Source organism: Blastomyces gilchristii, assembly GCF_000003855.2.
Source record: "Blastomyces gilchristii SLH14081 genomic scaffold supercont1.7, whole genome shotgun sequence".
Classification (NCBI taxonomy): Eukaryota; Fungi; Ascomycota; class Eurotiomycetes; order Onygenales; family Ajellomycetaceae; genus Blastomyces; species Blastomyces gilchristii.
The window spans coordinates 2,760,976-2,785,130 of record NW_003101676.1 but is presented as its reverse complement, the minus strand read 5'-3'; the positions used below and the strand labels follow the sequence as shown (position 1 = coordinate 2,785,130).

The 24,155-nt window shown below is 44.5% G+C and overlaps 6 protein-coding genes across 6 annotated transcripts; 4 read left to right on the top strand and 2 right to left on the bottom strand.

Moving 5' to 3' along the window:
- The first annotated feature begins 43 nt into the window (after positions 1-43).
- On the top strand, positions 44-3,407 carry BDBG_04383 (uncharacterized protein). Its single transcript, XM_031721645.1, has 2 exons — positions 44-803; positions 919-3,407. The coding sequence occupies exons 1-2, from the start codon at positions 662-664 to the stop codon at positions 2,646-2,648; spliced, it is 1,872 nt and encodes a 623-aa protein (XP_031578285.1). The 5' UTR covers positions 44-661; the 3' UTR covers positions 2,649-3,407.
- A 976-nt stretch (positions 3,408-4,383) lies between these two features.
- On the top strand, positions 4,384-6,088 carry BDBG_17040 (uncharacterized protein). Its single transcript, XM_031724848.1, has one exon. The coding sequence runs from the start codon at positions 4,675-4,677 to the stop codon at positions 4,987-4,989; it is 315 nt and encodes a 104-aa protein (XP_031578284.1). The 5' UTR covers positions 4,384-4,674; the 3' UTR covers positions 4,990-6,088.
- Positions 5,833-7,626, bottom strand: BDBG_17039 (uncharacterized protein). Its single transcript, XM_031724847.1, has 2 exons — positions 7,179-7,626; positions 5,833-7,108 (listed from the first exon to the last, which is right to left on the bottom strand). Exons 1-2 carry the CDS (start codon positions 7,406-7,408, stop codon positions 7,000-7,002), a joined length of 339 nt encoding a protein of 112 aa, XP_031578283.1. The 5' UTR covers positions 7,409-7,626; the 3' UTR covers positions 5,833-6,999.
- A 5,886-nt stretch (positions 7,627-13,512) lies between these two features.
- On the top strand, positions 13,513-20,476 carry BDBG_04381 (uncharacterized protein). Its single transcript, XM_002625466.2, has 12 exons — positions 13,513-15,247; positions 15,757-15,891; positions 16,283-17,875; positions 17,968-18,055; positions 18,186-18,298; positions 18,418-18,465; positions 18,959-18,990; positions 19,173-19,261; positions 19,443-19,478; positions 19,538-19,591; positions 19,708-19,844; positions 19,950-20,476. The coding sequence occupies exons 1-12, from the start codon at positions 15,235-15,237 to the stop codon at positions 19,985-19,987; spliced, it is 2,376 nt and encodes a 791-aa protein (XP_002625512.2). The 5' UTR covers positions 13,513-15,234; the 3' UTR covers positions 19,988-20,476.
- BDBG_17038 (uncharacterized protein) lies at positions 20,475-21,899 on the bottom strand. The gene is made up of 3 exons (XM_031724846.1): positions 21,322-21,899; positions 20,975-21,238; positions 20,475-20,866 (listed from the first exon to the last, which is right to left on the bottom strand). Exons 1-2 carry the CDS (start codon positions 21,571-21,573, stop codon positions 21,152-21,154), a joined length of 339 nt encoding a protein of 112 aa, XP_031578282.1. The 5' UTR covers positions 21,574-21,899; the 3' UTR covers positions 20,475-20,866; positions 20,975-21,151.
- BDBG_04380 (uncharacterized protein) lies at positions 21,884-24,087 on the top strand. The gene is made up of 3 exons (XM_002625465.2): positions 21,884-22,584; positions 22,655-22,738; positions 22,803-24,087. The coding sequence occupies exons 1-3, from the start codon at positions 21,948-21,950 to the stop codon at positions 23,588-23,590; spliced, it is 1,509 nt and encodes a 502-aa protein (XP_002625511.2). The 5' UTR covers positions 21,884-21,947; the 3' UTR covers positions 23,591-24,087.
- The last annotated feature ends 68 nt before the right edge of the window (positions 24,088-24,155 follow it).

The following is a 24,155-nucleotide window of genomic DNA, read 5'->3' as shown; positions in this document are numbered from 1 at the left end:
AGAACATAATAAAGACAGAAAAAAAAAAAAAAAAAAAAAAAAAAAAAAAATATATGTATAAAAATACTAACCCAAACCTTCCACCTCACCATAAAAAATAATCCTTAATAATTTATTCTAATCATCTTCGAAAATAATTATTATTCTTTATATATTATTCTCGTTGCCCTTTGCCTCCGAATTCCCACAGTCATCTCCACATTTCATGTACCGTACCATACTCTCCGCCTGCTCTTGCCACGAGCGATTCCTGAGGATTAATTAATTAGCCTTGCTATATATATATAACCGCGGCCTGCTCATCAGCCCCAATTCTGTTCCCACCACCACCACCACTCCCCTTGACACTATATGCCATTCGTTCGTTAATTCGACACTTCCAATAATTATTACTCCCAGCTTCTGAATTTGCTGAATTTGCTGAATTTGCTGCATTATCAACACTGAGGAGGATTCGGATCGACAAATTCGGGACCTTAGCAAAGCAGGCCGCCGGCTTACAAGGGAATCAAGAGATTGAAAATCACCTCGGAAAGGACTGCGGTAGACAAAACAGAAAAAAGGGAAAAAGAGAGAGAGAGGGAGAGAACAGTGGAACTGTTGCTTTGAAGGAGCAACGCTGGATTATACAGCGAACAAAAGGATTCGCTTCGAGGAATACATGCCCTCCCTTAACCCTCTACGACACGCAGCCGGACAAATCATGCCTTCACGATTAAACAGCCCCGTCCTCTCGGTGGACGCGGCGAAGATTCATGAGGTGGATACAAGAAATGCAGAGTCGCTACATGGAATGTGGATGGGTTAGTATTCTCTTTACTCAGTTCGTGGGTGTTTGTGGGCGGGAAGAAGATAATGAACGGGGGAAATGAACATGAACAGTTGTACTGATTCCTTTTTTTTTATTGCACGATTTAGTTTTCTCGAAATGTGCAGATTACATGGAGGAAGGCAGACGGCTAGAGAACCTGAGCTGGAGATTATGGACCAGAGAAACGTTTTGCGTCGAACCAGCACCAGCAGCAATCCCTCCTCTAGAGGTCCGACGATTACGATATGAGTCCAGGGAGATCCCAGAACTGTCGTCGAGCGTGGAATCTGCCGCTTCGGATGAGGCGGAACGCATTGAAAGCCACATCAACGCATCGCGGACGCTCGATCTCAAGCCTACCATCCTTGAAGATGAATCGGCATTGAGTATAAGCAGAGGGAAGGAAAAGCATATAACATCGTTGGGATTGGAACGGATGGTTTATACTATCAAGGAGAAGAAGCATTTGGAACCCTTATCATTACCTACACCCACACCTCAACTCGCACCTCAACCCGCAGCGACTGCGACAACTAAAGCTGCCGCCCCCGCTATAGTCGTCATTAAATCTCGCCCATCGTCACCCACTCCCACTCCCGCCCTAATAGAATCGCACGCTGTCCGCCCTCATCAATCGTCAGATTCCTGTTCTACAACTGCTCTCGACGGCCTAGAGAGTGACCACGCTCCTCAAGTAGGCTCAGATACCAGCGTCTCGTCCTCAGGACTGTTGGAGTCATCCACCATAGTCCGCGGATTTTCCCCATCGCATATTTCCTCCTCATACCGATCACATACAAAAATATCATCGAGTCCCGCTCCTTCAAAGACGACAGTGACACAAAAAGGCTCACCGCTCAAAAAGAAGGGTGGGATGTTTACCCTAGGAGGCTCATCAGGTGATGACGAGAGCTCCTTTGAGGATCGCCTCGCAGCGGAACCCCAACAACCAACCCAACAGCAACAACAACCACAACAACAACGCAGCTCGCTATCAGATGGTCTTCACCAAGTTGCTAACACTATGCAGAAGATGACCATGTTAAAAAATTCGATAAGTTCCAGAACACCCATCCGACCAATTACTGAGAGTTCGGAGGATGAGGATGCGATCGAGACCGACGATGATGAAGAGATCTCTGAAAGCGCCATCGAAGACGACGACGATTCCTCAGACTGGGAAGACTCCGTTACCGAAAGCGGTCGATCGAGCATAGACGAGAAGGAACTGTTCCAGCGCGTCGATTCGCGACCGAATCTCGTCTCGCGACGGTCGCTACTAACAATGATGATGCACCAACCACAACGCATGAACGGTCCCATCGTCAGCAAATCCGGGGGACCCCCAGGCTCCCGATCAACCCCCGCTCTCCAACGATCGCGCCTCTCCTCACCAACCCGCGATTCCGCCGCTGCATCCCCAGACAGCGACGAGAACACCCTCACAATGAAAGGGCCCGACATGCCCCGCTCCAAACCCATAGTCGTTAAATCAATACCCACCTACCAGCACCAAGTCCCCCACTCTCCCCGAACAACCCGAAGAAACATGCTCGCTACAGAGTTGACAGAGTCTCTACGACGACATCTGCTTTGGGAACGACAACAGAAGGCCACCACTCTCAACGCAGGCTTCAAGCGACGACATACAGCGCATGACATGGCCAATCTGCAAGAATATCCTGGCCCCGTGGGCACGAAGCTGAACGGCCAGAAGCAGACCCAGACCCAGACACAGACGCAAAACGCCGCAGCAGATAAAGACGCCTCCAAGAATAACTCGTGGAATCATTATTTCGACTACTGGCCCTACGAATATCATGTGAAGGGCTGGTGATTTTTTTTATTTTTTTTTTTTAATTTCCTTCATGTTCACTTTTATATATATATTTGCCCCCACCTTGTCGTTGACTGCATAGTTTGCCTGAGTCTGCATCATACATTTTTTTCGTTTCTGTCGCTCACCGAACCTCGTCTTTATTCCCAACATTATAGTATTATTATCATACTTGCACTTTTAGATACCCCCCAACCTCAACAACCACACCTTTGTTTTGATATTTTTTTCTTTCTTTTTTTTTCTCCCGCAATAAACGCAAGGCAACTCCCGTCATAGCTTTATTTTGTTTGTGTTTTTATTCTTCGGCCTCTCTTGTTACCTTCATACTTGATTCCATTCATGTACCTCATCTTTGCCAGTGCATATTAGCATACCATTACCATACATACATACCATGCATACATTAACTTCTTCAATCAGTTTGTTGTTCTTTGCTTTTTTCCATGAACGGATTTGTTTTAATTCTATATGGCCAGGGTTGCTAGGTGAATCGGTCTAATTCAGAAAGGGCGTTTTATGACACTTCATGTTCCAGTCCATGTACACGTACTTGGGTACCTCTTGTTATGTATATAGCTATTTATTAGCTACTTAATGAATTAAAAATACAAATTAGAAAACCAAAAAAAAAGAAGAAAAAAAAAAAGGACAGCACATCGCTCAGGTGGCCCAGTGTATGCTGACCCCAGACACATACACACATAGACATAGACGTACATACATACATTATTATTATTACACATGCCTGCTTCACCGCTTCTTGATCACTCCTCACTCACAGGCTGCTCCAGAGCTGGGATTCAAAACACTGAAGCAGTCTAGGCGCTGATGAGTTGGCATAAGGGCAATAACCATGCCATGCCCCATCTAACCATGTCATGTGATGTCATGTCATCTGTCAAACTTGCGAAGTTTCCGTCCTCCTCCTCTCTCTCCCCGTTTTAATAGAGTTTTGTCACGGCTTAGATGCGGGAAGAGAATGCAAATGCTGGATGGAATGTGTGCGGCGGCGTGGTGGTTGGTGGGGGGGGATCGATCACGACGACGTCCAATATCATGAAACTCTCGGCGTGGGATTTTTCTTTTATTAACTACACTATTACACTTCACTACTCTACTACTTTGTAGCGGGCCGGAATTCAGGGCGCGGGGGGGGGTGTTTCTCTCTGAGAAAATTAGGCCCCGCCCCCCCGAGGCTTCCGCGGCGCGGGAAAGACGCTAGGTTTGTTACGGGAAGTTAGTACGGGCCAGCAGCTTATTATTATTATAGTGTGAGTGACATTTGGGTCAAATGGGTATTTTTTATACCAAGAGCAACACATCATGATACTTGATTGTATTGGCAATCAAGGTCTCCCTCCTTATTGAAGGTTTGTATGAAAATACCCGGGGGAACTCTATATATCCAAGGGGGTGCTATATTACCTGGAGGGACTCTATATCTGGGGGTACTCTATACCCGGGGGAATTCTCTATCCCCCAGGTGATCTCTTATTAATACCCGGGGGGCATACTCTACGCAGTATACGGAGTACACCTGAGGGGGATTATAATGCTGAGAGATCTGTGGGTTGGAGCTCATAGCCTGAAAGCCAAGAGTGACTAAACCGTAGTTATAGTTATAGTTTTATGTGGAATCAAGCTTTTACACTGCCTTTTTTTTTTTTCTTGTGATATTGATGAGAAGTTATTGTATAGTTATCTACTCTTCATCTGAGTCTAGACTGGTATTCTTGATTCTATTTCAACTGACCCTCTACGGAGCATCTTACCTCTAAAAATAAAAATGATTGTTGTGCCCACTGTTTGAACATTATTATTGGGAAACAACACTTCCCTCATTTCTCTTCCCATTTTTAATCCAATCTATGTCACATGAGTTTTTTATTCTCTCTTCATTGGCTTGGGTTGGTTTAAATTCTTTGACCTTTATCTGTCCGCCCGCCTGCCTCGAAGGGTTGGTTGGGTTGGGTGTGATCTCGCTCTCCGCCAACCAGGCTGCAGGCAAAATCCAACTATAAGGATGAGATGTAGTCAGGTAGAGGAACTTGGGAGAGGGGGATTGAATAAAGAGCAGAAAAGGAAACAGACAGACAGACAGACAGACAAAGAAGAAGGAGTGAAAAACAGAAGAAAGAGGAAGAGGATTGATTATCAGATCACTGATACGATATTGATATGTACGGGTGTGACGGGATGCGATGCATTGATCTACCGTGCATATTCTATGTCAAGCCCCCAGCCTTGCCAAAATCTACATGACATGACATGCAGGGAAAGGAGAAGGATAACCGGGTCTACAGGGTTGAAAGAAAAGAGAGTTGTCGGTATTTGCTGATATCAACACCGTTGATGTGGCAGATCCAGGACAAAGTTTAGCTGTTTCTTTTCTTTTATTTTGGTGCTACATTACATTTGATAGATACAACTGCTGGTTGAGTGCACTTTTTACCTACATCACTCTCAGTGTTCATCATTTCATCATAGACATAAGATGATGAAAGCCATTCATTTTCTTCTCTTCTTTCTCTATTCCTTCGTCTGCTGCTCTTCATAATCTATCTCACTGTTTCCAACCACAGGTTGGCGTCGCATCCAACCCAAGATTCACCCGCACTCGCAGCCTACAGAATGCATAATGCAGCGCAATTCTTTACATCAACACCCTTAACCCAAGGGTTTTACCCGCCTTCCTCCTTCTCTTACTCCACACATCAGGATACCAAGCATAGCGAAAGGAAAAAGAAAAAAGAAAAAGAAAAGGAGGGCGGGGGTTGATTAGGGTTGGATTAACCTTATTGTTTTCGCCTTTCCCGTACTCAACTTCCCTTCCCGCCCGCAGACCCTGCAGCCTGCTTTTCATTGTTTTGTTTTCTCACCTGTGGCCTACCCTGCATACGTGACAGATATAATAACAGTTGCCCGCGTACGCACAGGTGACCAGTGGGGATGGAGAGGGCTTTGAATCAATAATGAAAATGAATGAGGGAGTGTGAAACCGGGGGACGGGGACAGAGGCAGAGCAATGAGGATTGAGGGACTGATGCTGTTGTGCAGGTATGCATGTACCCCGGATTGCAGATGCTGTGCGTGATACGCGTTTCATTATTCCAGACGAGCAGGATGCAGGGACTTGGGGTTGGTTTTTCTCATTTGAGGTGTAAATACACTACATACCATACATGACTACAATTTGTATGTTATAGTTAGTTGTCTTTCATTTCACCGGTTTCATTTTGTGTGTACGGACTACTGGTATAAGGGATATGTGGTTATGCGTTTGTTGTAGGAGTGGTTCTCTAGAATCGCGAAAGTCCTGCTATGGGAGATGATTTGTTTTGATATGTACACTGTACGTTGGGCCGCGTAATAAGAGGCCAAGTTTATAACTTCATAAAGAGGATGGTTATATAGCTATGTCTAACTAAGCGTTTTGGAAGGTTATATGGACGGGGCTGAGGCTTCCAGATGCATTATTGTATGCTGTGGCACGTTGCTCTCTTCGTTTTTGTACTATGTATCCCTCTGATATTGACTCTTGTCGGCGAGCTCCGTCGCTATATTAGGCCTTCGATTGCGGGGACGGGCTTTTTGGTTTTTTTTTCTTTTTCTTTTTTCCTTTTTTTTTTAAAGTTCAATACATCGGGGAACCCCTTTCTTTTCATCGTTTTCATTTTCGTGAGGAGATGGATCCGCGCCAGTTACATGCTGTTCTGAAGAAGATGATAACATTTATTACTATCATATCACCGTAGAGTTCTACTTTGTAGTGTTGTTCACCAAAATTGCAAATCCCCAAACTCTCCCCACGCTGCCTATAGTTATAGACTAACTAGTAACATCAGGGCTAACTAACCAAGCCTTAAATCAAGAGAAAAGACGGCCTCACAACTGACCCTCATATCCTTCTCCAAACTGTTCAATAATCTAAACTCATTTGCACCACACGTTGCGCTTCTTAAGTCACAGCATCAAGAGTCAGCCAGCCTTGTTGTACTGCAACTGGACTTCCGCCCTCGTCCTTCTTGTTATTGTTAATTACATCATTTATTCCTGGGTATTTCATGCAACAGGGGGTTTTCAAATTCGAAACCTGTTTTCACCATGTAACTTACCCCCGTACCCAAGTGCCCCAGGTACGGTACTCTAGGGTAGGTAGGTAACTAGTAGGTAGGGTAACTAACTACGGTCCGTACGACTGTTGACTGTGGGGTATTTTCATTTCCTTACAATAATGTCCCACCTCACCTGTCGGCTTTCGCTCATGTGTACAAATAACAATTATCGTGTTTTAGCATTTTCGTCCTTTCTGTTCCTTTTTTAATTCTCGCCAATTTTCTTTCTGATTTCACGCTCCAGGAACCAATGACAAAGTGGTTGGGACGCAAGTCACTGGCGTCAGACTCGGCATGTTGGATATGAAGTTAATCTGGTTGACAGATAGGGGTTGGAGAGGGCTTGTAAAACCAATATTAATAATTATAACTACTTCATGTTGCTATTTCATAAATCCCAACAAACACCTGCCTAACCATGAGCTGCTGGAATAATGTGATAAATGTTTCCCTCTCTTGCCGCCCTGGCGCTAACTGAGCTGTTGTTTGTTGAGGATGAGTTCCACCCCAGCATTGTTGTTTTTCATTCTTCAAAATGTTAACTCCCCCAATAATGACAAAGAAGAAATCATGGGGGTTGAGAGGTTCTGTAGATTGAAACATCCTCTGTCTCTCATTTTTCAACTCGCCTACCCCAGACATTCTGCTAGTAATTGGAGTTGAGAGTTGAACTAGAAATATGATCAAACTATAAACTCTACTCACAGATTATCAGAAAGTCATAAAAGCAAGATAAAGCTAAGTTGAACTATCAAGAAACTTAGATTCCGCACATGCCTTTTCTTTCTTTTGCAGGATGGATGGAATTGGGGGCGGCGGGTAACTAAGTTATTTCTATTATTTCTTTTCTTTTTTTTTTTCACTGATTGGTTGTCATTAGTTAACTGCCTGTAACTTCATCGCGCTGATCTCTGCATGCAAGAATGCAGATGCAATAATAATAATGTTTATTTGTTCTGCACAGGCAGGAGTCATCTGATGATAGCACCTCGGTAATTTCTATTTTTTCTTTTTCTTCTTCTTTTCTATCTTTTATCTGCGCTTTTTGTTCAATTGGTCGTTCAGTGCATTTTCTGAGAATTTAATTGGCCTCGTCAACCCGCTGTACGCTGTGTTATGCACGAATAGTCAGTCCTTGGTCCCGAAGGTCAAGGTCATGAGGCTTGATAACAACCGGGGCGGAAAGAGGTTAAAGAAAGCAAAAGCGAAAAGATATATCTTTCTTTTTCTCATCTCTTCCAATAATGAACAAACTAGTACAGTACGGAGCAGTCAAAAATTTGAGGTTACCCCTGTTCGTACCGTTAGAAGTTGCAATCAATCGGGACTGCCATGATTTTCGAGTTTGCGCAGCGTCTCAGCTGACTACTAATAGTAGTTATCCCTTTCTCACTAACTAGTTAACGAATACACCGCCAACCTACTAATAATATATTAATGTATCAAGTACCACTTCATGGCTAATATTATTATTAGTCTCGCAGTTGCAGGCTGAGGGGCGGATTTAATCCCGCAGGAGAAAGTGCAAGGGCCTAGATGTTGTCGCGCGTTTGCGGCGGGCGGGGTGAAACTAAGCATATCTGAATGCAGACATCGCGGCTTTTTAAACCCCCAGAAGAAAATGGCATAGTTATGTTTTCGTACACACAACACACATACATACTGTCCTCAAAACATGATTTTGCAGATGTAAAAGGAGCCTGGAACATCCAGGTACTGTGTTACTTACTCCCATGTGTGTGTGTATGTGTGTGTGTGTGTGTGTGTGTGTGTGTGTCTGTGATTCTGTGTAGGTGTGTGGGTGTACAAGGTACCTAAGGTACCTGCATCTGTACATACCTGACCATCATACAGTGCACATTCAGACAGTAAGGGATACAGGGAAATAGTTTGTGGATGTCTTGTCTTGGACCTGGTTTCCAGTTTTTTTCTTCACATCATTCATTAACTTGCTCAAGTAGGGGTACAATCAAGCTGTGTGTTATCTTTTTTTTATCAGGGAGTAAGTACATGTACATGTACATACATAGCATTGGGTGAATAAGATTGAGTCTCAATCTCTCGATTTAGCTGGCTGCGATTCTTGTTCATTAAAACACGCCTGCTCAGCCCAGCTCTTTTTCAATTGATATCATGTATTTTGCTAACCTTGCATAATAGATATAATCAGGCAGAGAAGCAACTCTCTCCATCATCGTTTCACAGAGGTTTTCAAATTCATGTTCTCTGAGCTCACTTAGTTATGGCTAGCCCATTTCACCATCGTCAGTGTGTGCGCTTTGAGCCACCCCTCTCTCAGTCAGATTCTCAAAAATCCCGAATCAGATCAATACAAGGCCGCACAAACTTGATGATTCCTACTCTTCTTTCAGCCCGGCTCTATTATCCTTGACAGTAGAGGGGAGATGCGGGCCTAAAGAAGTGTGGGCAAATCTCGCCTTGAGAGCCGAGATGATCATGATCTTCAATTAACCTGGGATCAAAATGTTGCACAAGTTTCAAATATATTTCTTTTTCACTCCCTCAAAAATAAAACTCCTTGCATTTATATGATAATCTTGATTTTTTTTTTTTTTTTTTTTTTCCGCCTCATTTTTAAAGTCGCTGGTTTGTTTCTGCTTCTTCTTTTTAATAGTTGGTAATTTCTGGCTGCCAAACTCATCAGATCTGCAAGGGGTTGATGCAGCTTTCCCCGGATTTTCATTCCATGCCAGTGATCTGAAGAACTTGCCTGCAGCAGCTGCTAATTAAACAGAGGTGAAGTTGATCTACTCTATCATTACTTTTTTTTTTTTTTTTTTTTTTGACACCGAGTTGTATGACATCATCAATTGCTCAGTCTAATAATTTCGTAATTTTTATTCATTTTTTATCTTTCAAAACCTGGTTAAATAATCCTCGCTAATGTGTATTATATTTACATTTCTTGATTTGAGACAAGAGAGAGCCTTGCATATCAGAATAATATCAACAAGTATAGAATACATCATTTTATAAAGTGATACAGATTGTATCAAAGTTGCAGATACTGTTGAATCAGAACATTGTATTTCAAAGTTATTTTTGTGTGTTTAGAATGAAGATTTAATATTTCACATTTATTTTTAATATGTTAAGTTACAGACAGTCTTTCAATTTTTCTGCAAATGCACAACAATTTTATCTGTATGACTTTTTAGACTGTTGTCTGATATCTTACTATTTCAATTCAGATTGCAAAAGCTCTTAAAATAGAGCAGTATATATAGAACATAAAAAATGTCAAAAAAATAAAAAATAAAAACAAAAATAAAACTTGTATAGTGTTACACAGATTAACACATTTTATATCTTATTAAATTAACATTCTTTCTGTCTATAGATCTTCATTTCTTTCTTTCTTTTACTCTTATTCTAATTGCTGAAGAGATTGCTTTTATGAAAGAGTCATGAGTTTTCTGTGTGAATTTACAACCTTTATGTCTGATATTCTAGAGATATTATGTGATAGATACATCAATAGTCTATACTTTATGTAGATGACAGTCAGAAATCCACTTCAAGGCAAATTTATATTATACATGTAAAGATAATTTTTATGTTTTGTGACAGCTGTTATTGTAACAAATGGTGTTCTCAGTCTGTAGAGTTTGTTCCTGATACTTTTAAAAACAGGAATATATTTAGATCAGTGTCTAGAATCTGTTGGGCCACTGTCACTGCAAGAACATGCCTGCTTCGCGAGCAGGCATAATCCGTAGAGACGTAAGAGATGCTGTGTGTACCCCGCAGTGCGCTCAGAAATCCAAACTTGTAGCTCTCTCTCATGACAGCTACAATAAGCAGTTAAAAATACGTGTCTCTCCTCCTCTTCTTCTCCTATCCGAAGTACGTTTTAACGGAAAAGAGCATTTCCAGTATGAGAGCTACATACTTACAAGCCCAGGCCTCGATCGGCAGGCAGGTCTTCTCTGTGCTCTGTCCGCGGGGCTGATCACCGTCATTAGCCGTCGCCAAGGGGGACCAAGGCCCCTAAACCAGTTAACTTAACTAGCCAGTAGGCGGTTGCAGCATCGCCAGCCTCACTAAGTTAGTGTGATCAACATTTTGCGTATAGTTAGTTCATTCTCTCTTTCCTGTATTAACTAACTACCTTTTTTCTTCATTCTTAATATCTGCCAGAGCTGGTTGGGGCGAGTGGATGAGCACTACCTAGCCGCTGGCATCATAGCATGTTTTTCCCCCCTTCCCCCTTTTCTTTTTTATCAGTGGCAATTGTCAGCGGTTGACATTATTGCCCCTTACATGGACAGAAAGCACTGGGTGGGTGCGAACTCGTTCGCCCCCCCTGCCTATATATATATATCCTATATATCGCATTGTCCGTATTTCCAGACAAGAGCCGGCCTGGAGCATTCGATTTCGTTGCAGTATTTTGGCATCTTTTCCTGAGCGTCGCAAACATGAGATGGCACCTGATAATGCCTGGGCCCTGGGCACTGGGCCGCTTCCTTCGGGATCTGATGGAAAGGAGTTGCAGCTAGTTAGTTAACCATTCAGCCATCAAGAACGGCGCCCCCGTCACCTGCATCGTTTACGGATCTTCGTCTAGCAGCATACGAGTGTGTGCCCTTGATTGATACGTTAGATACATATACACTACAGATGTGGGGGGGGGGGGGGGGGGCGGGTGAACATCTGATAATGAGAGAAAGGAAAAGGAGGAAAAAGAAGGATGGAAGAGTAGTAGCCGCATAACGTAGCGCTGAAATATTATACTAATGCTCAACATTTATTCAGGTTTTCTGTATCAAGAAGGGGAAAAAAAAAAAGGTTTTACAACAGGCGAATAGAAAGAAAGGCAAAGTCTGATGATACTACACGATCATGATCTAGACCTTCAAGAGACTCAAAATGCCATGTGGGAATCTGATTCCTTTGTGAAATATGTCTCTATATTATTATCTTGTTTTTATTTTTCAGGTTTGTTTAAGGCGGGCTGAGTCGATGACGTCTTGGGAGAAACCCGCAACACAGAAAAATAGGGAGAGTGTACTGGTTTTTTTCGATTGTTCTATCTTCCCTTCATTCTCATCTTCTCTTGTTTAATGGGGCAAAGGGCCGGTTGTTGATTCCCATTCGCGCATATCTGAATAAACAATTTGCTTTGTATGGAGAGTGGTTAGTTTTGTAGGTTTTGCAATTGATTGTTTGAAATTACAAGTATCATTGATTGACTTTCCCTTCTTGATGCCGTTCACAAGATATATGATATCAACATTACATGATCTTAACAAGTCACTGCAACTTCATAAGATAGACAGAGCAATCTATGTAACGACCTTGGGGCTAAAGCCACCGTGGCTCAATGGCTGGGCGATCAGATAGTTAAGCATAGAGGCCAACGGAGAGAAAGTACCGACGTCATCTCACCCGCCCCCACCTTGGGCACTTGGAAGGAGAAGCTTTATACAATCCTCTGAGCTGTCCAAAGTAATAATAATAATAAAGGTATCACACTGCTGCCCTACATGTTAAGATTAAGAGAATAAATTGGAAGCAGGATTTAATGAGATATTTGGGAATGAACTGTTGAGAACCAAAGACGGAGTAACGGTGGTCAATACTCTATTTTTACTTCTAGATTGATGCTCTCTGTCACTGAGTTGCTGACAATACCTCAAAATTTAAACAAAAGGACAGACTGCTGTAACAGTATTTCATATTACTATCTTTTCATTGAATAATACATAAAATTCCCTCGCGCAAATTGACTTGTTATCATTGATTATCTATTTTATCAGATATTGCTTTCTACTTCTACATTTATTGTTTATGGATATCATACAATCAGTAATACAATCAGGACACATGTACACACCATTCCCTGTACATGTCATTATAGCGGGGTGTGGTCACTCCTAGTTATCTGATATCAAAAAGATTAAAACCTATTGAACAAACAAGAGATTTATACTTGGCTAAATTCATACACATCATGGACAGAGGCAGGAATCCTGCTGGAGTTGAGATTCAGATCTGAACTTCATAGATATCTTTGAATTGAAGATAGAAGTCTGGCAGCTAGATTTTTACTTTTATCAAACATGTCAGCTGAAACAGAGATGTACATTAAAGACCCTATGACTACTAAGAGACTGGTCGTAAAGGAATGCCATGTCAAGAATGCAATGACCTATTCCTGCTGGCGAAATTTTCTAGACATTCATACTCTGTACACGTTATTTCCAGCTCAGGCAATCTGTACTCTGGAGATACCTCGTGTATTACATTTAATATTAATACACATGGGGCGTATGCCGGAATGGCTGTTCTCGGATTTACATACAGAGTTACACACTATACAACACCCCGAGAGAGCTTTCTGAATATCTCCTCCCTCGTGGGCCTGCAGAGAATTCCTGTTCATTATCGTCCATTTCTCAATTGAAAAATAAGCTCATCGGAAGATTCCTGTTGACAACAATAAAAAGTAACTCTCCCTCCTAACTCTTCCCCGCTATTGCAGACAAAGGCCCGTGGAATCGAGATGCCCACGGCTTGTCCACGCAAAGCTGTCCGAGCTGTAGATGTCGTGTTACTGTTACTCTGTATGGCTGTGATGGTTTTGAGGGGGAGATTTCCCCCGAAACTCCTCTGACAAAAAAATGTTTTACCGTGGTCCTTAATATTGTATGTACATGTACATGTACATGTACTCCGTACGGTACTTCCAAATACTACCCTACCCGCGACTAGCGAGAATAGGGTCGGGTCAATAGCATCAGTCTTGCCTCCTTCAACCCTTCATCCTGCAATCTTAGTTCCCAGACCAGATGATACAGAATCGATAGAGCGAGGCCTTTCGCCAAGGAGTCTCATTCATCCTCACCGCTCGCTCGCTCGCTTGCTGGCTCTGAAGAAGAAGAAGAATGACTCAGACATGCATTGATGCGCTGGACTTTCGCAATTCTCCGCGTGGGTCAATCGGGGCCTGCCGACTTGGAGAGGAAGATAGGAATGAGAACTGGGTGGAGGGAAACCCCCCCCCCCGCGAAAATTTGCTTGTGGGATGCTCGATGCCTGACAGGGAGCGGGGCTTCTGTCGTCTGAGCACATCCTGCCTGACCGCGGTCAGGGCCATATTTCGATGGCTGGAGTTAGTTAGGTGACTCGTTGCAAAAGGACGTACGTGCTTCCGCGATCGGTGATTTTGAGGCAATCACGGGATAGCTGCGAATGCACGACAGGAATGACGACTTTGCAGCGTAACGTACGGGAGATCTCCCGCAGTTTCAAAAGGCTTTTTAGCCTGAAGACTGTGCTTGACCACCATCCCATCGGAGGCTTGTTATTTATTAGTTGGCTTACTCCGTACTCTGTACATGTGTTAGGGAGCACAAGAGGGACCACACCAGACCAGTCAGCAATGTTCTTTATTTTAGTTTTATTTTTTTGTAGCTTTCCTCCCATACGTCGTAGTTTCATATCACAGAGTATTCCTTTTCGTACCGAGTATTCTGGTCGAATGTAGACAGTACTCGTGCGCAGCAAATACATTGTAGAAACGAAGCCAAGGGACGGATGGCGGCTGCTTACAAGTGCCACACCTGCCACACAGTCCAGGATGCCTCCGTTGTGTTGTATCTCCAGCTTCGGTTTTGTCAGTTGAACGAGATATCAAAAACATCCACCGCCTATCATTGCTATAACCCAAAGAGAGGCGACAAAGGAGCAGTCTCACGTGGTTGACCGCTCTGCGCTCTTCTGCATCCCGCTCTGCAGCTAAACTTGCGGGATTGGAGATGATTCATCGCCACCGTATCGCCTCGAGTGTGCTTTGCCTTGGGAACTGACTGGCTAACCATCACCCCCGCCTCTTCTCCCGCCCGCCCCGATCACATCAGGGAGCGCGCCTTGGCCAGCATCGAGAGCTGTCTCTTGTGTTGTCTCCTCGTCGCGTCCGCTGGCCGGTCACCAGACTTGCGTGCAGGGCTCCGGCGCCGACGGCTGCTTTTTCGTCCCCGCAAATTATATCTCTAGTCGTCTAGTCGCTCACACTTGCCTGCAACACGGATTGGAAGGTTCCTTTACAGAGCGGCTGAAGCTGTTTGATTTACTCTTTTCTGTTTTCCCTTTTTGATATTGGCTGTCCTTGTCTGGAGAGCGGACAGCCAGCTGGTCATCTATAAAGAAATCACGAGGCTTATCTCGGGGTTGCCAACCAAACAACCAGCCAGTAGTTATCATCATCAGCATCACCATCATCATCGCATTGCAGGTTGCATCGTGCTTGGTCAGCTCTGTCGATTGGCAACAGAGTCGCATTTACAGGGCAGATCGGCCCCGACTGCACGGCACATCCCAACTGGGGCATCTACTCTACTGTACTTGGCCTGCGGCGTGCTAGTGACTCCGTACATACATACATGCATACAGACATACAGCTTACTGCTGTAAGACCACTCTCACCCACTCAGTAGATTGGGATGGATAACCACGGTAGGTCATTTGATGGAAATCGCGGCTGAAAGAAACACCAGCACGACCAGAAAATCTGGTGGCAAGAGAAATATGCGCTGGCAATTTCGATGTCACCACTCTACCCGCCCTCTCTTCACATATTTTCCGGCCCTCTATACAGGCTACAGGCTACAGACTACCCTACCCTACCCGCCTGCCAAACATTTCCCAATGCCCCCCCGCCTTAAGCTTTTCTGGCAGCCTGTGCGTCCAAACGGGCCGCTGTGGCTGCATGGATACTTCCGCTCCTCGCCTGCCACAGTTGACACACACTCCCCCCCTTACTTCGAGCGCAACTCTTGAGTTGTATCGCCCTAAGAGCCTACTAAATGTCATGACTAGGCGCCCTCCCCGTTCTCTGTCTTTCCCTCAGCCAGTCCCTGCGTGCTGGGCGGGTTCCCCTGCGCTTTGACACGTTCTTTATTTGTATCGCCCATCCCGGCATGTCCTTGGTCACACGCTCACTCAATATTCTTATTTTAACATAGGACAAATGTCTCCCGTGAGCGCTGCGTTGGCAAGCGCTCAGCCTCATCCCACCCAAATAGATACACGGCCGACCCCAGCCCGCAGAGTCCCAGATCGCAAATCGACCAGGTGCCGGTACTTCGGGTCCAAAAAGGGTATGCCCCATTGAATTCCTTGCGTCCTCACTTGATGCTGGTGATTGATTAATTGACTGATTGATTTCTTGTTGTTTGTATTTGTCCCCCTGTAATCTTCGGCCTTGCATTTCCCTCATCTCATGTCTCTTTTCAATACCATAATGGTTTTTTTATTACTTCGTTTTGGAATTTCATAATACTTGTTTGTGGAACGACACTTGCTTGTTTATACCTTATACAACTGGCCCGTCCATATATCCGTTTGATATTTCTTGGGCGCCAAAATTGCTGTGTTTTGTTTTTTGGTGGTCCCCTTTCGAATTTTCGTTTGCTGCCCCTTTTGTCTGGTTCCCATGACTTTTTGGGCTTTTACCATACCACCTTGTCTTTAATGCTGACCTCTTCTAAGGATGCCGGGCGGGTGATGATTGTCCTTTTGCACATGAAACGGCGCCGCACGACTCTTTGGCCGCGTCGTCAGGGAATCCGATTCCTTCTTCGTATATTAACAATCCGCGACTCGAAACTGCAATTGACAACGAGGCCCTACTCCCCAAGGATAGGAATGAAGGCGGATCAACTCCCCAAGCCTCGGCATTCAGCTCTTCACCCCGAGGTTCCGAAGGTACCCAACCTCGAGTTGTTCAGCGACCAACCCCACGTGCCCAGCGTGATAATCCTAGGGAGTTTGAACTCAATCAAATTAGGCGCCGTTTTCATCCCCAGGAGAGATCTGATGAGGATGGAACGATTCTAACATTCGATATCTATCCTTCTGACCCGGACTTTTCTGATTTATTGAAAAGTCTGGCCTGCGCCATGCATGTGCCCCTGGACTATCCTTTACGAGGGACGCCTTCCCTGGAAATAGTAGACGAGAATATAGGGATGAGAGAGAAGATACTTATCCAGGAAGAATTCGAAAATATTACCAAGACTCGTATTTCGGACACCCTACTAAAACAGCTGAACGTTCTTGATAGATCGCTCTCGAATATTTTCAACATGGCAAATCCGGAGGCAGTGACAGCGCCACCTGATAGTTATGCCGACCAGGAAGCAACCGTTACTCCTTGGTTGGGGGAGGTGAAGCAACCTCGCGAAACAGCAATGAGTCAAGAAATGGAGCAAGCTCGTCAACGACGCGAGAAAGAGATTACTCAACTTACCTCTCGCCTAGGTAGAATGCCGTTATTTTCCAAATCTTCGGATGGTGTTTCATTTACCATCCCTCTCAATCCACTCAAGCCACATTTAATTCCTCAATCTCTTAGATCTGTGAAAACGCTTACCTTGGTTGTCCCCCTGTTATATCCCCTTGAGCCTTGCCAAGTTAGGATTCCTGGGGTCAATGACAACTCGGCCAGAGCAACAGAGGCATTATTCGAAAAGCATGTCATAGAAAATTCTAGTGCGAGCTTGACGTCGCACGTTAATTACCTTTCAACAATGCTACATACTCTCGCAGCCCAGCCAGCTAAAAGTGCCGAGCTTAGTCGTGCGGTTACTTCTTTATCATTGAACAATAAATCAACAGCTGAAGAAATAACCCCATTATCCGCTACTGCACCTCCACTCGAACCCCAGACCAAGGAGACAGAAGTGCCGGCTGACCTGGCTGATCGACCACATATTCAGGTCATTCCTCGCCCACCAGAATGGATATCGCCCAGGCAGGGTGACGAATCTAATAGTGACGACTCTGACTACTCTGGATCCGAAGAAAGCGCTACTGACGATGATGACGATGATGAGGGTGGTGGTGTCAGTATTTCATCAACGCTCCCAGCTCCGACAGGCCGCGATGTGGCCCTGTCGTTTCCTTCAATGGAACTCCGGGGTATTGAGCTCCTCGAACTGAGAGCTCTACATTTAACCTTGAAATGTGAGCGGTGCAAGAAACTTCTCGATATGAAAAATATCAAAATTGGAGATGACGGTATCAGCGTGCCCCCGAAACGGGTGGAGTCGTGCAAGAAGTGCGGCAACTATCTTAGCGTTGGTAGGTGCAGAAATATACCATGAAATTAACGATCTCATCGACGTTGAGAATTGCAAAGTTTAGTTAACATACATTGGAATTTTTGTAGCTAGGATTTCGCCGCGAACTAATGCACCCCAGTTCAAATCGTGCGGGGTACCTGGATCTGGAGGGATGCCTTGCGTTTGACCTGCTTCCTAGGTAAGTACAAATTACAACCCTCTTTGGCCGTTCGCAACCACGCAAGCTACGGTCTATATGTGCAACACCATCTACCACCTTGGCCCATCACTAGAAAGACACCGTTCTCATTGTTGTTATATCATCCTAGCACTTTTATCCCTACATGCTCCGAATGTTCTACCACCTACCCCGCACCAGGGATTGTTGCGGTTCGAGGAGACGATGCGTCGCCAGTCTGTCGTGGATGTCACCATAAAATGAGTATGTTCTCTCAGAAGCATGGGATTTACCCGAGGATACGGGATAATCCCTGTCCCTCCTTGGATTTTGAGTGCGTTGTCGGCGACTTGCAACATTAACTAAATTCTTTTTTCCCGTAGGGTTCAAAATTCCCGAGGTGAAATTCTTACTAGTGAGCGCTGGAGGAGGTAAGTTGACCAGTTCTAAATCAGTCGGCTGAAATTATTTTCATTATCGAATTTTTTGAATATGCTTGATTTGTTCCCTAAATAACGCCTTTGTACGAGGGTGGCCGCCCCTTGCACAACAGCCCATATTTCGGAAATGGGGGATGATATTCTCTTCTCAGCTCCGCCCGCTTAATTTTACCTTCATCGTATGCTGCTTGACCCTCCCTTTCCCTCTTTCGGGCAATCTGCATCTGATTTTCAGGCTTCGTTTATCTATACCCTGCGTTTACCCTTGTCTAGTTTCCGTTTCATCTCTGCCTGAGACCCGGGGAGATGGCATGCTCCTGCGCATGTTTCTTTCCATCAAACATCATCTTAGCTACTTTTCCGTGTATATCCGTTTATTGATCCCCACACACTCTTACACTTTTTTCGCACTTTTCCGGGAAATGTGCGCAATATTGCCCTTATGGAATCCATTAGGACTGACCGGCTGCTTAATTTGTAACAGGTACCTCTCATACTCCTGCTAAGGTGAAAAAGGTGCGTAATTTTTTTTTCCAGCAGATTTACAAGACATCGTTTTGGTTTTTCCAATTTTCATCTATACGCTACGTACATACAGCCGCGATATTCATAACCAACGTCTTCTTTTGCCAATTTCCGCCAGGAAGTCGCACCCGGATTGGTAATTATACTGACATATCCGTTTTACAACTTTGAAGCCAAAAGAAGCTTTGGGGATCGTAGCTGGACAGGAATTGCCTCGTCGCGGCCGATGCTCGCATTATGGGAAGAGTTACCGATGGTTTAGGTATGTGGACATGTTAAGCTCAGGCGGGGCCGCTTCTATGATATCCTGTGCCAATTCCTATGCAGCTACTTAGTTAGCCGCTGCAAGTACCCACACCATAGCACCCTTTGCAATTAGTGTAATTATATTGCTGTTTCATCAACTACTTCATAATATTTTAATGGCTTACTATTGTACGCAGGTTCTCTTGTTGTCTGAAGGTTTTCCCCTGCGATAGGTACGTTAAGTTACTTCCCTTCAATTGGGGAACAGAACCTAATATTATCGTTCTTACAGGTGCCATGACGCTGCAACGGATCATCCAAATGAACATGCCAACCGAATGATATGGTAAGCTGGGCTTCTACACTTTTTACTTACTCTCGTAAATACCGATCAAATTCTCTCGCGATTCTTCCTTCACGAGATTCCTTTGCATGTACTTATTTTTCCTCGCCTATTTTTAGTGGTTTTTGCTCCCGTGAGCAGATCTACCGTCCAGAGAGCTGTGGCATCTGCCACTCGACACTCACTAGGAAGACTGGCAGTGGGTTTTGGGAAGGGGGTAAGGGAACGAGAGATAGGAGGCGAATGAATCGGAAAGGTATGTATATGTTTATTTCCATGGTTTTGGGCACCTTCTTTGCTGCCGTGATCCCAACATCTCCTCTCCCTATGTTGGTGATTTTGCTGTTAAATGGGGCGTTAGATCCGAGAAAATATAAGCGACGAGGAGGAACGGCGTAGGGTTCTTCGGCGCAGAAGAAGTGAGGGAAATGCATGTATAAAATTATGGGTAATGGTGTATGTACTGTACATTTTATTATTGAGCCAGAAATGATAGGCTTGTATACATATGTTTGGCCAGCATCATCCAATGCTGCGGGCCCATCCTTCATTTTTCATTTACCACTGTTCCATTTCCCAACGATGTTCCATCCGTTGCGGTTCTCCGGGTATGGAAATGGACTTGTGTATGGATTCGACTCTCTGAATTCATTTTACTTGCCGTAACATGTGTTTCTCACGCTTTTTGCTCGATGCCGTAACCTACGAAGGCGTCCGGGTATGCTGAAATGACCTGCGATAAGTAGAGCTTTGTGTACGGATTTATTATGTCTGTGGTTGACGCCGAATCTCTTAGCTGCACCAACTCATATGAACAATGCGAGAGCTTAGCGAGAAGAAAGAAGAGGGAGGAAGTGGAATAAGTAATCCAAGGTAATATTGATCCCAAAATCGTAAAACCCAAAACTTTGAAACTCGCCAGTTCCATTGCACAATACCGAATATCCCCCCCGGGTACACTCTCAAGACTATTGACAGAGCTATACATGTTAGATCTAGAAATATAGTGAATAAAAGTGTTTCTAAAACAAACTAGAGGCATTAATTTAATCCGTCAGTCCCATTCGCGGATCATCCCAATCCGCGGGACGGGAACACATTCCCCTTCAATGCACAAGGTCCTTCCGCCGCAGCAGTCTTCTCGAACACGGCATGTCATAGGACACTCCAGGCGGCGTTCTGCGAGCTCTCCGGATGGAAGGGCTAGTGCATTGCTGATAAGCGATGCGTAGGTGAGGAAGAGCGGGAGAGAGAACGCCCCGTATGTTTTCATGGTGTCTGTATGGGTTTGTTAGCTGATTGGTTTCTCGCGGGCCTGAGAAAGTGAGCGGATATTTGATATCTTCTAGGGAGGGGAAGGTGTAAAGGGGGATCAGGGTGGTTCACTTGGAAGAACTATATTTTTATTGCTGTGCGGCTTTGAATGTGGGGCCTGTTTGTGAAATGGGAGGACACTTCAATACTTTTTGAGGAAATTTTCCTGTAGAGGTTTGAAGTAGAGATCTTAATAAAAGTCGACAGGACAATTTGTTAAATACCCAACATCATGACCTAGCTCTTATGCTAGCATAAATGAAGTCTATCTAAGAAGATATCAATATCAGCACTTGCATGTAGGAGCTGATTATGTTGAATAAGGATGTGCTCATGCTGTGCTGAATAAATCAGTATGAATAACATAAATACATTGACCCAATAACAAATGAGCTCCATTCAAGAACAGAATGACATACCCAATAGTGTGTCTTGACTGCACGCGAGTCTGCAAACATATCATGTGTGTGTAAAGGGACTTGAAGAATGCCTGCATAACTGCTCTGTTTGAGAACAATGAAAATGTCCTTGTTTCTTTTATGCAATGCCAATGCAAAATTATTAGGACACTGTATTTTGCGGTAGATAGGCATCTTCCATTGAGAAATTCTAGCAGCCGTGAGGGTTATGGTCCAAAGTGAATATACTTCCATGACCTGATACATGTCCATATCTGTAGCAGTTCAGAGCGCCTAGATTCGTTGTATGCTAATTATTAAGGAAACGGGTCGGCAGTGGTTTACTGAAAAATATCAAACAAGATATATAGTCATGCAGTGAGCTGAAGTGTGTTTTGATATTGAGGTTATTTAATACAACTAGGATTTGGTTCCTTGTCCAAGTCCCAGGCATGCTAGTTGAGTTTCACTGATGAGGCTTGAAGTGGATCACAAACAATGGATCAGTCAATGCTGAAATGTGCTGGTAACAGTAGAGCTAGTAAATAGCTAGGCTTAGCTGAAGTGCAAAGAAGGCAAATAAGCAAAGTGCATGTAATAATGTACCAAGCGAGAGCATTATTGGTTGTTCTTGGGATGGAAGCTGGATGAGCTTGATAAAGCCGGCCAAGTCACATGATGCCAAATGCACTCTGCTTGGGTTATTTAACCATCTCACAACACATGCGAACAACACCCCGGGGAGCTTTGAAACGCCCAACATCAGCAAGATGTCTTACGCGCTGGCTACCAAGAAGCGGAAATTTCACAGGGTTCTTGACTCGCTGTCCGGCGCCAATGTACAGAAACCTTCCAATGCAGACTCTTCGACAGCCAAAGATGCCTCTCCCACCCCAGCGAAATATCCAACTATCAAAAAGGTACGGTTGGCTTCGTCGGGCTCCGTAACCGACTCCGAGGATATGATTATTAGGCCTTCCGTGTCGAATATACCCCGACACTCCTCTCTGTCCCCGTCATCACAGCAGCGCCCAAATTTCGTACCATGGGACCGTGAGCGATTTCTCGAGCGGCTCGAGACGTTCCGCAGGGTAGATCGATGGTCGCCAAAGCCAGCTGCCATAAATGAGGTTCAATGGGCAAAGCGCGGGTGGTCGTGCGTGGATGTTATGCGGGTAGAATGTGTGGGTGGCTGTGGTCGTGCTGTTGTTGTGAAGTTGCCAGAAGAGGTGGATGATGTGGGCGACGATGATACTGACAAAATTATTGAGCGGAGGGAAGTTGGTATGTACATCGCCCGATTCTCCCTCTCTTTTCGATAAAATTTTAAACTTTCTTTCTGACTGGATAGTAGAGGCTAGATTGGTGGAGGAATATTCCAAACGAATAGCAGCTGGCCATGCGGAACGTTGTCCGTGGCGGAAAAGTGGATGCGATGGTAATTCTGACTCGCCTTCTAGATGGAAAAGTGAGAATTGGGATTTGCTAACACCTGAATTTAGACACTATTCAGAGGCTGCCGCTCACAAATCCGGAAACAGCAGTAAATGGTCTACATGCGCGTTATTTGAATCTTGCCCGTCTCGAGTCTAAATTACCCTCAATCGAAAACATCGAACCGCCGTCTAAACTGGATTTAGACGGAACCATCAGTATATTACCTCCGGCATTGCTAGGTGGTAACCTAGAGCCCGAAACACAGAGAGAAACACGAAGAGAAACTACCAACAATACCCCCCAGCCAGCCACCAAGAATGGCGATAGTCACGGCAATATATCTTCTCAGAAGATAGGAGCCGAACTAAATAAAGCGGCGTTTGTACTTGCGGCTTTTGGCTGGGATGCTGGCCCCGATGTTGGCGCAGGCTTAGCAACATGCGGTGCCTGTTTCCGCCGGCTGGGATTGTGGATGTATAAACCCAAGGAGGATGGGAGTGTTTCTGTGTACACTAAACTCGACGTCGTTGATGAGCATATGGATTACTGCCCATGGGTCAATCCGAAAACGCAGAGTGGTGGCGGGAAACCTGGCTTACATGGTTTCAACGGTAAACCGCAGAGCGGCTGGGAGATTTTGAGCCAGGCGATTAAGACTATGCATCGTCGACGGACGAGATGTGATGTGCCATCAACTTCCGCTGAGATAACTAGTCAGGAATCTCTGGCAAGTCCTGGAGAAGCTAAGGTTGATGACGATGAAACGCAGAAACTACGGGATAGAGAATGGTGGACTAAACTGCGGAGAGTGAGGCAGTCATTACACGTGAAGGGGCTGAAGAAAACGAAATGAGCTGCTGGGGATACGAGAATTATATCACTTGGTTAATAATGACGATCCGATCTTTGGCATATTTTCAAGCGGGCCTTTCTTGTTGGTTTTGCGATTCCTCTGGTTTGCTTTTCCAGGCATGTATATTACATTTATACCCATCATGTTCATTCAGCGTCCAATTTCCATCGAGTGTTATGATCTCAATATTCTGCTGCTTTCTCCAATGGCAACGTTTCTTGAGCTCTGTGGCTGAAATCCACCACGTAGATACCTCCATCGATGTACAGTACCGTCTCATAAGTTTGAGACTTTTGTGATTTCCAGACAAATAGTGTGCCGTGATATTTAAATCTCATTTATCTCTATTCTTCTTACATATTTTCTTTAAACTAATAGTAACTAGCTCTATTCTATTCATGTGTTTTCTATTCTATCTATTACAATGTCAAATTGGGTGACTGCAGCAGTGATTAGAGACAAATGAATGATATACAAAATATTGTAATTTGGGAACTGTACCTGGTACGTACCAATAAAGACAGGGCCCTGTCAGATTACCTCAGCAAGGCTCAACGGGCACGTG

Coding starts and splice junctions, on each gene's coding strand:
- BDBG_04383 (XM_031721645.1), top strand. CDS start 662: ATGCCCTCCCTTAACCCTCTACGACACGCAGCCGGACAAATCATGCCT. Junction 804..918: donor GCTACATGGAATGTGGATGG/GTTAGTATTCTC, acceptor TGCACGATTTAG/TTTTCTCGAAATGTGCAGAT.
- BDBG_17038 (XM_031724846.1), bottom strand. CDS start 21,573: ATGGACATGTATCAGGTCATGGAAGTATATTCACTTTGGACCATAACC. Junction 21,239..21,321: donor CAGTCAAGACACACTATTGG/GTATGTCATTCT, acceptor TATTCAGCACAG/CATGAGCACATCCTTATTCA.
- BDBG_04380 (XM_002625465.2), top strand. CDS start 21,948: ATGAGCTTGATAAAGCCGGCCAAGTCACATGATGCCAAATGCACTCTG. Junction 22,585..22,654: donor TATTGAGCGGAGGGAAGTTG/GTATGTACATCG, acceptor ACTGGATAGTAG/AGGCTAGATTGGTGGAGGAA. Junction 22,739..22,802: donor GCGGAAAAGTGGATGCGATG/GTAATTCTGACT, acceptor ACCTGAATTTAG/ACACTATTCAGAGGCTGCCG.
- BDBG_04381 (XM_002625466.2), top strand. Junction 18,056..18,185: donor GCGTTTGACCTGCTTCCTAG/GTAAGTACAAAT, acceptor ATATCATCCTAG/CACTTTTATCCCTACATGCT. Junction 19,592..19,707: donor CATGCCAACCGAATGATATG/GTAAGCTGGGCT, acceptor GCCTATTTTTAG/TGGTTTTTGCTCCCGTGAGC.
- BDBG_17040 (XM_031724848.1), top strand. CDS start 4,675: ATGAGATGTAGTCAGGTAGAGGAACTTGGGAGAGGGGGATTGAATAAA.
- BDBG_17039 (XM_031724847.1), bottom strand. CDS start 7,408: ATGTCTGGGGTAGGCGAGTTGAAAAATGAGAGACAGAGGATGTTTCAA. Junction 7,109..7,178: donor TTCCAGCAGCTCATGGTTAG/GCAGGTGTTTGT, acceptor TGGTTTTACAAG/CCCTCTCCAACCCCTATCTG.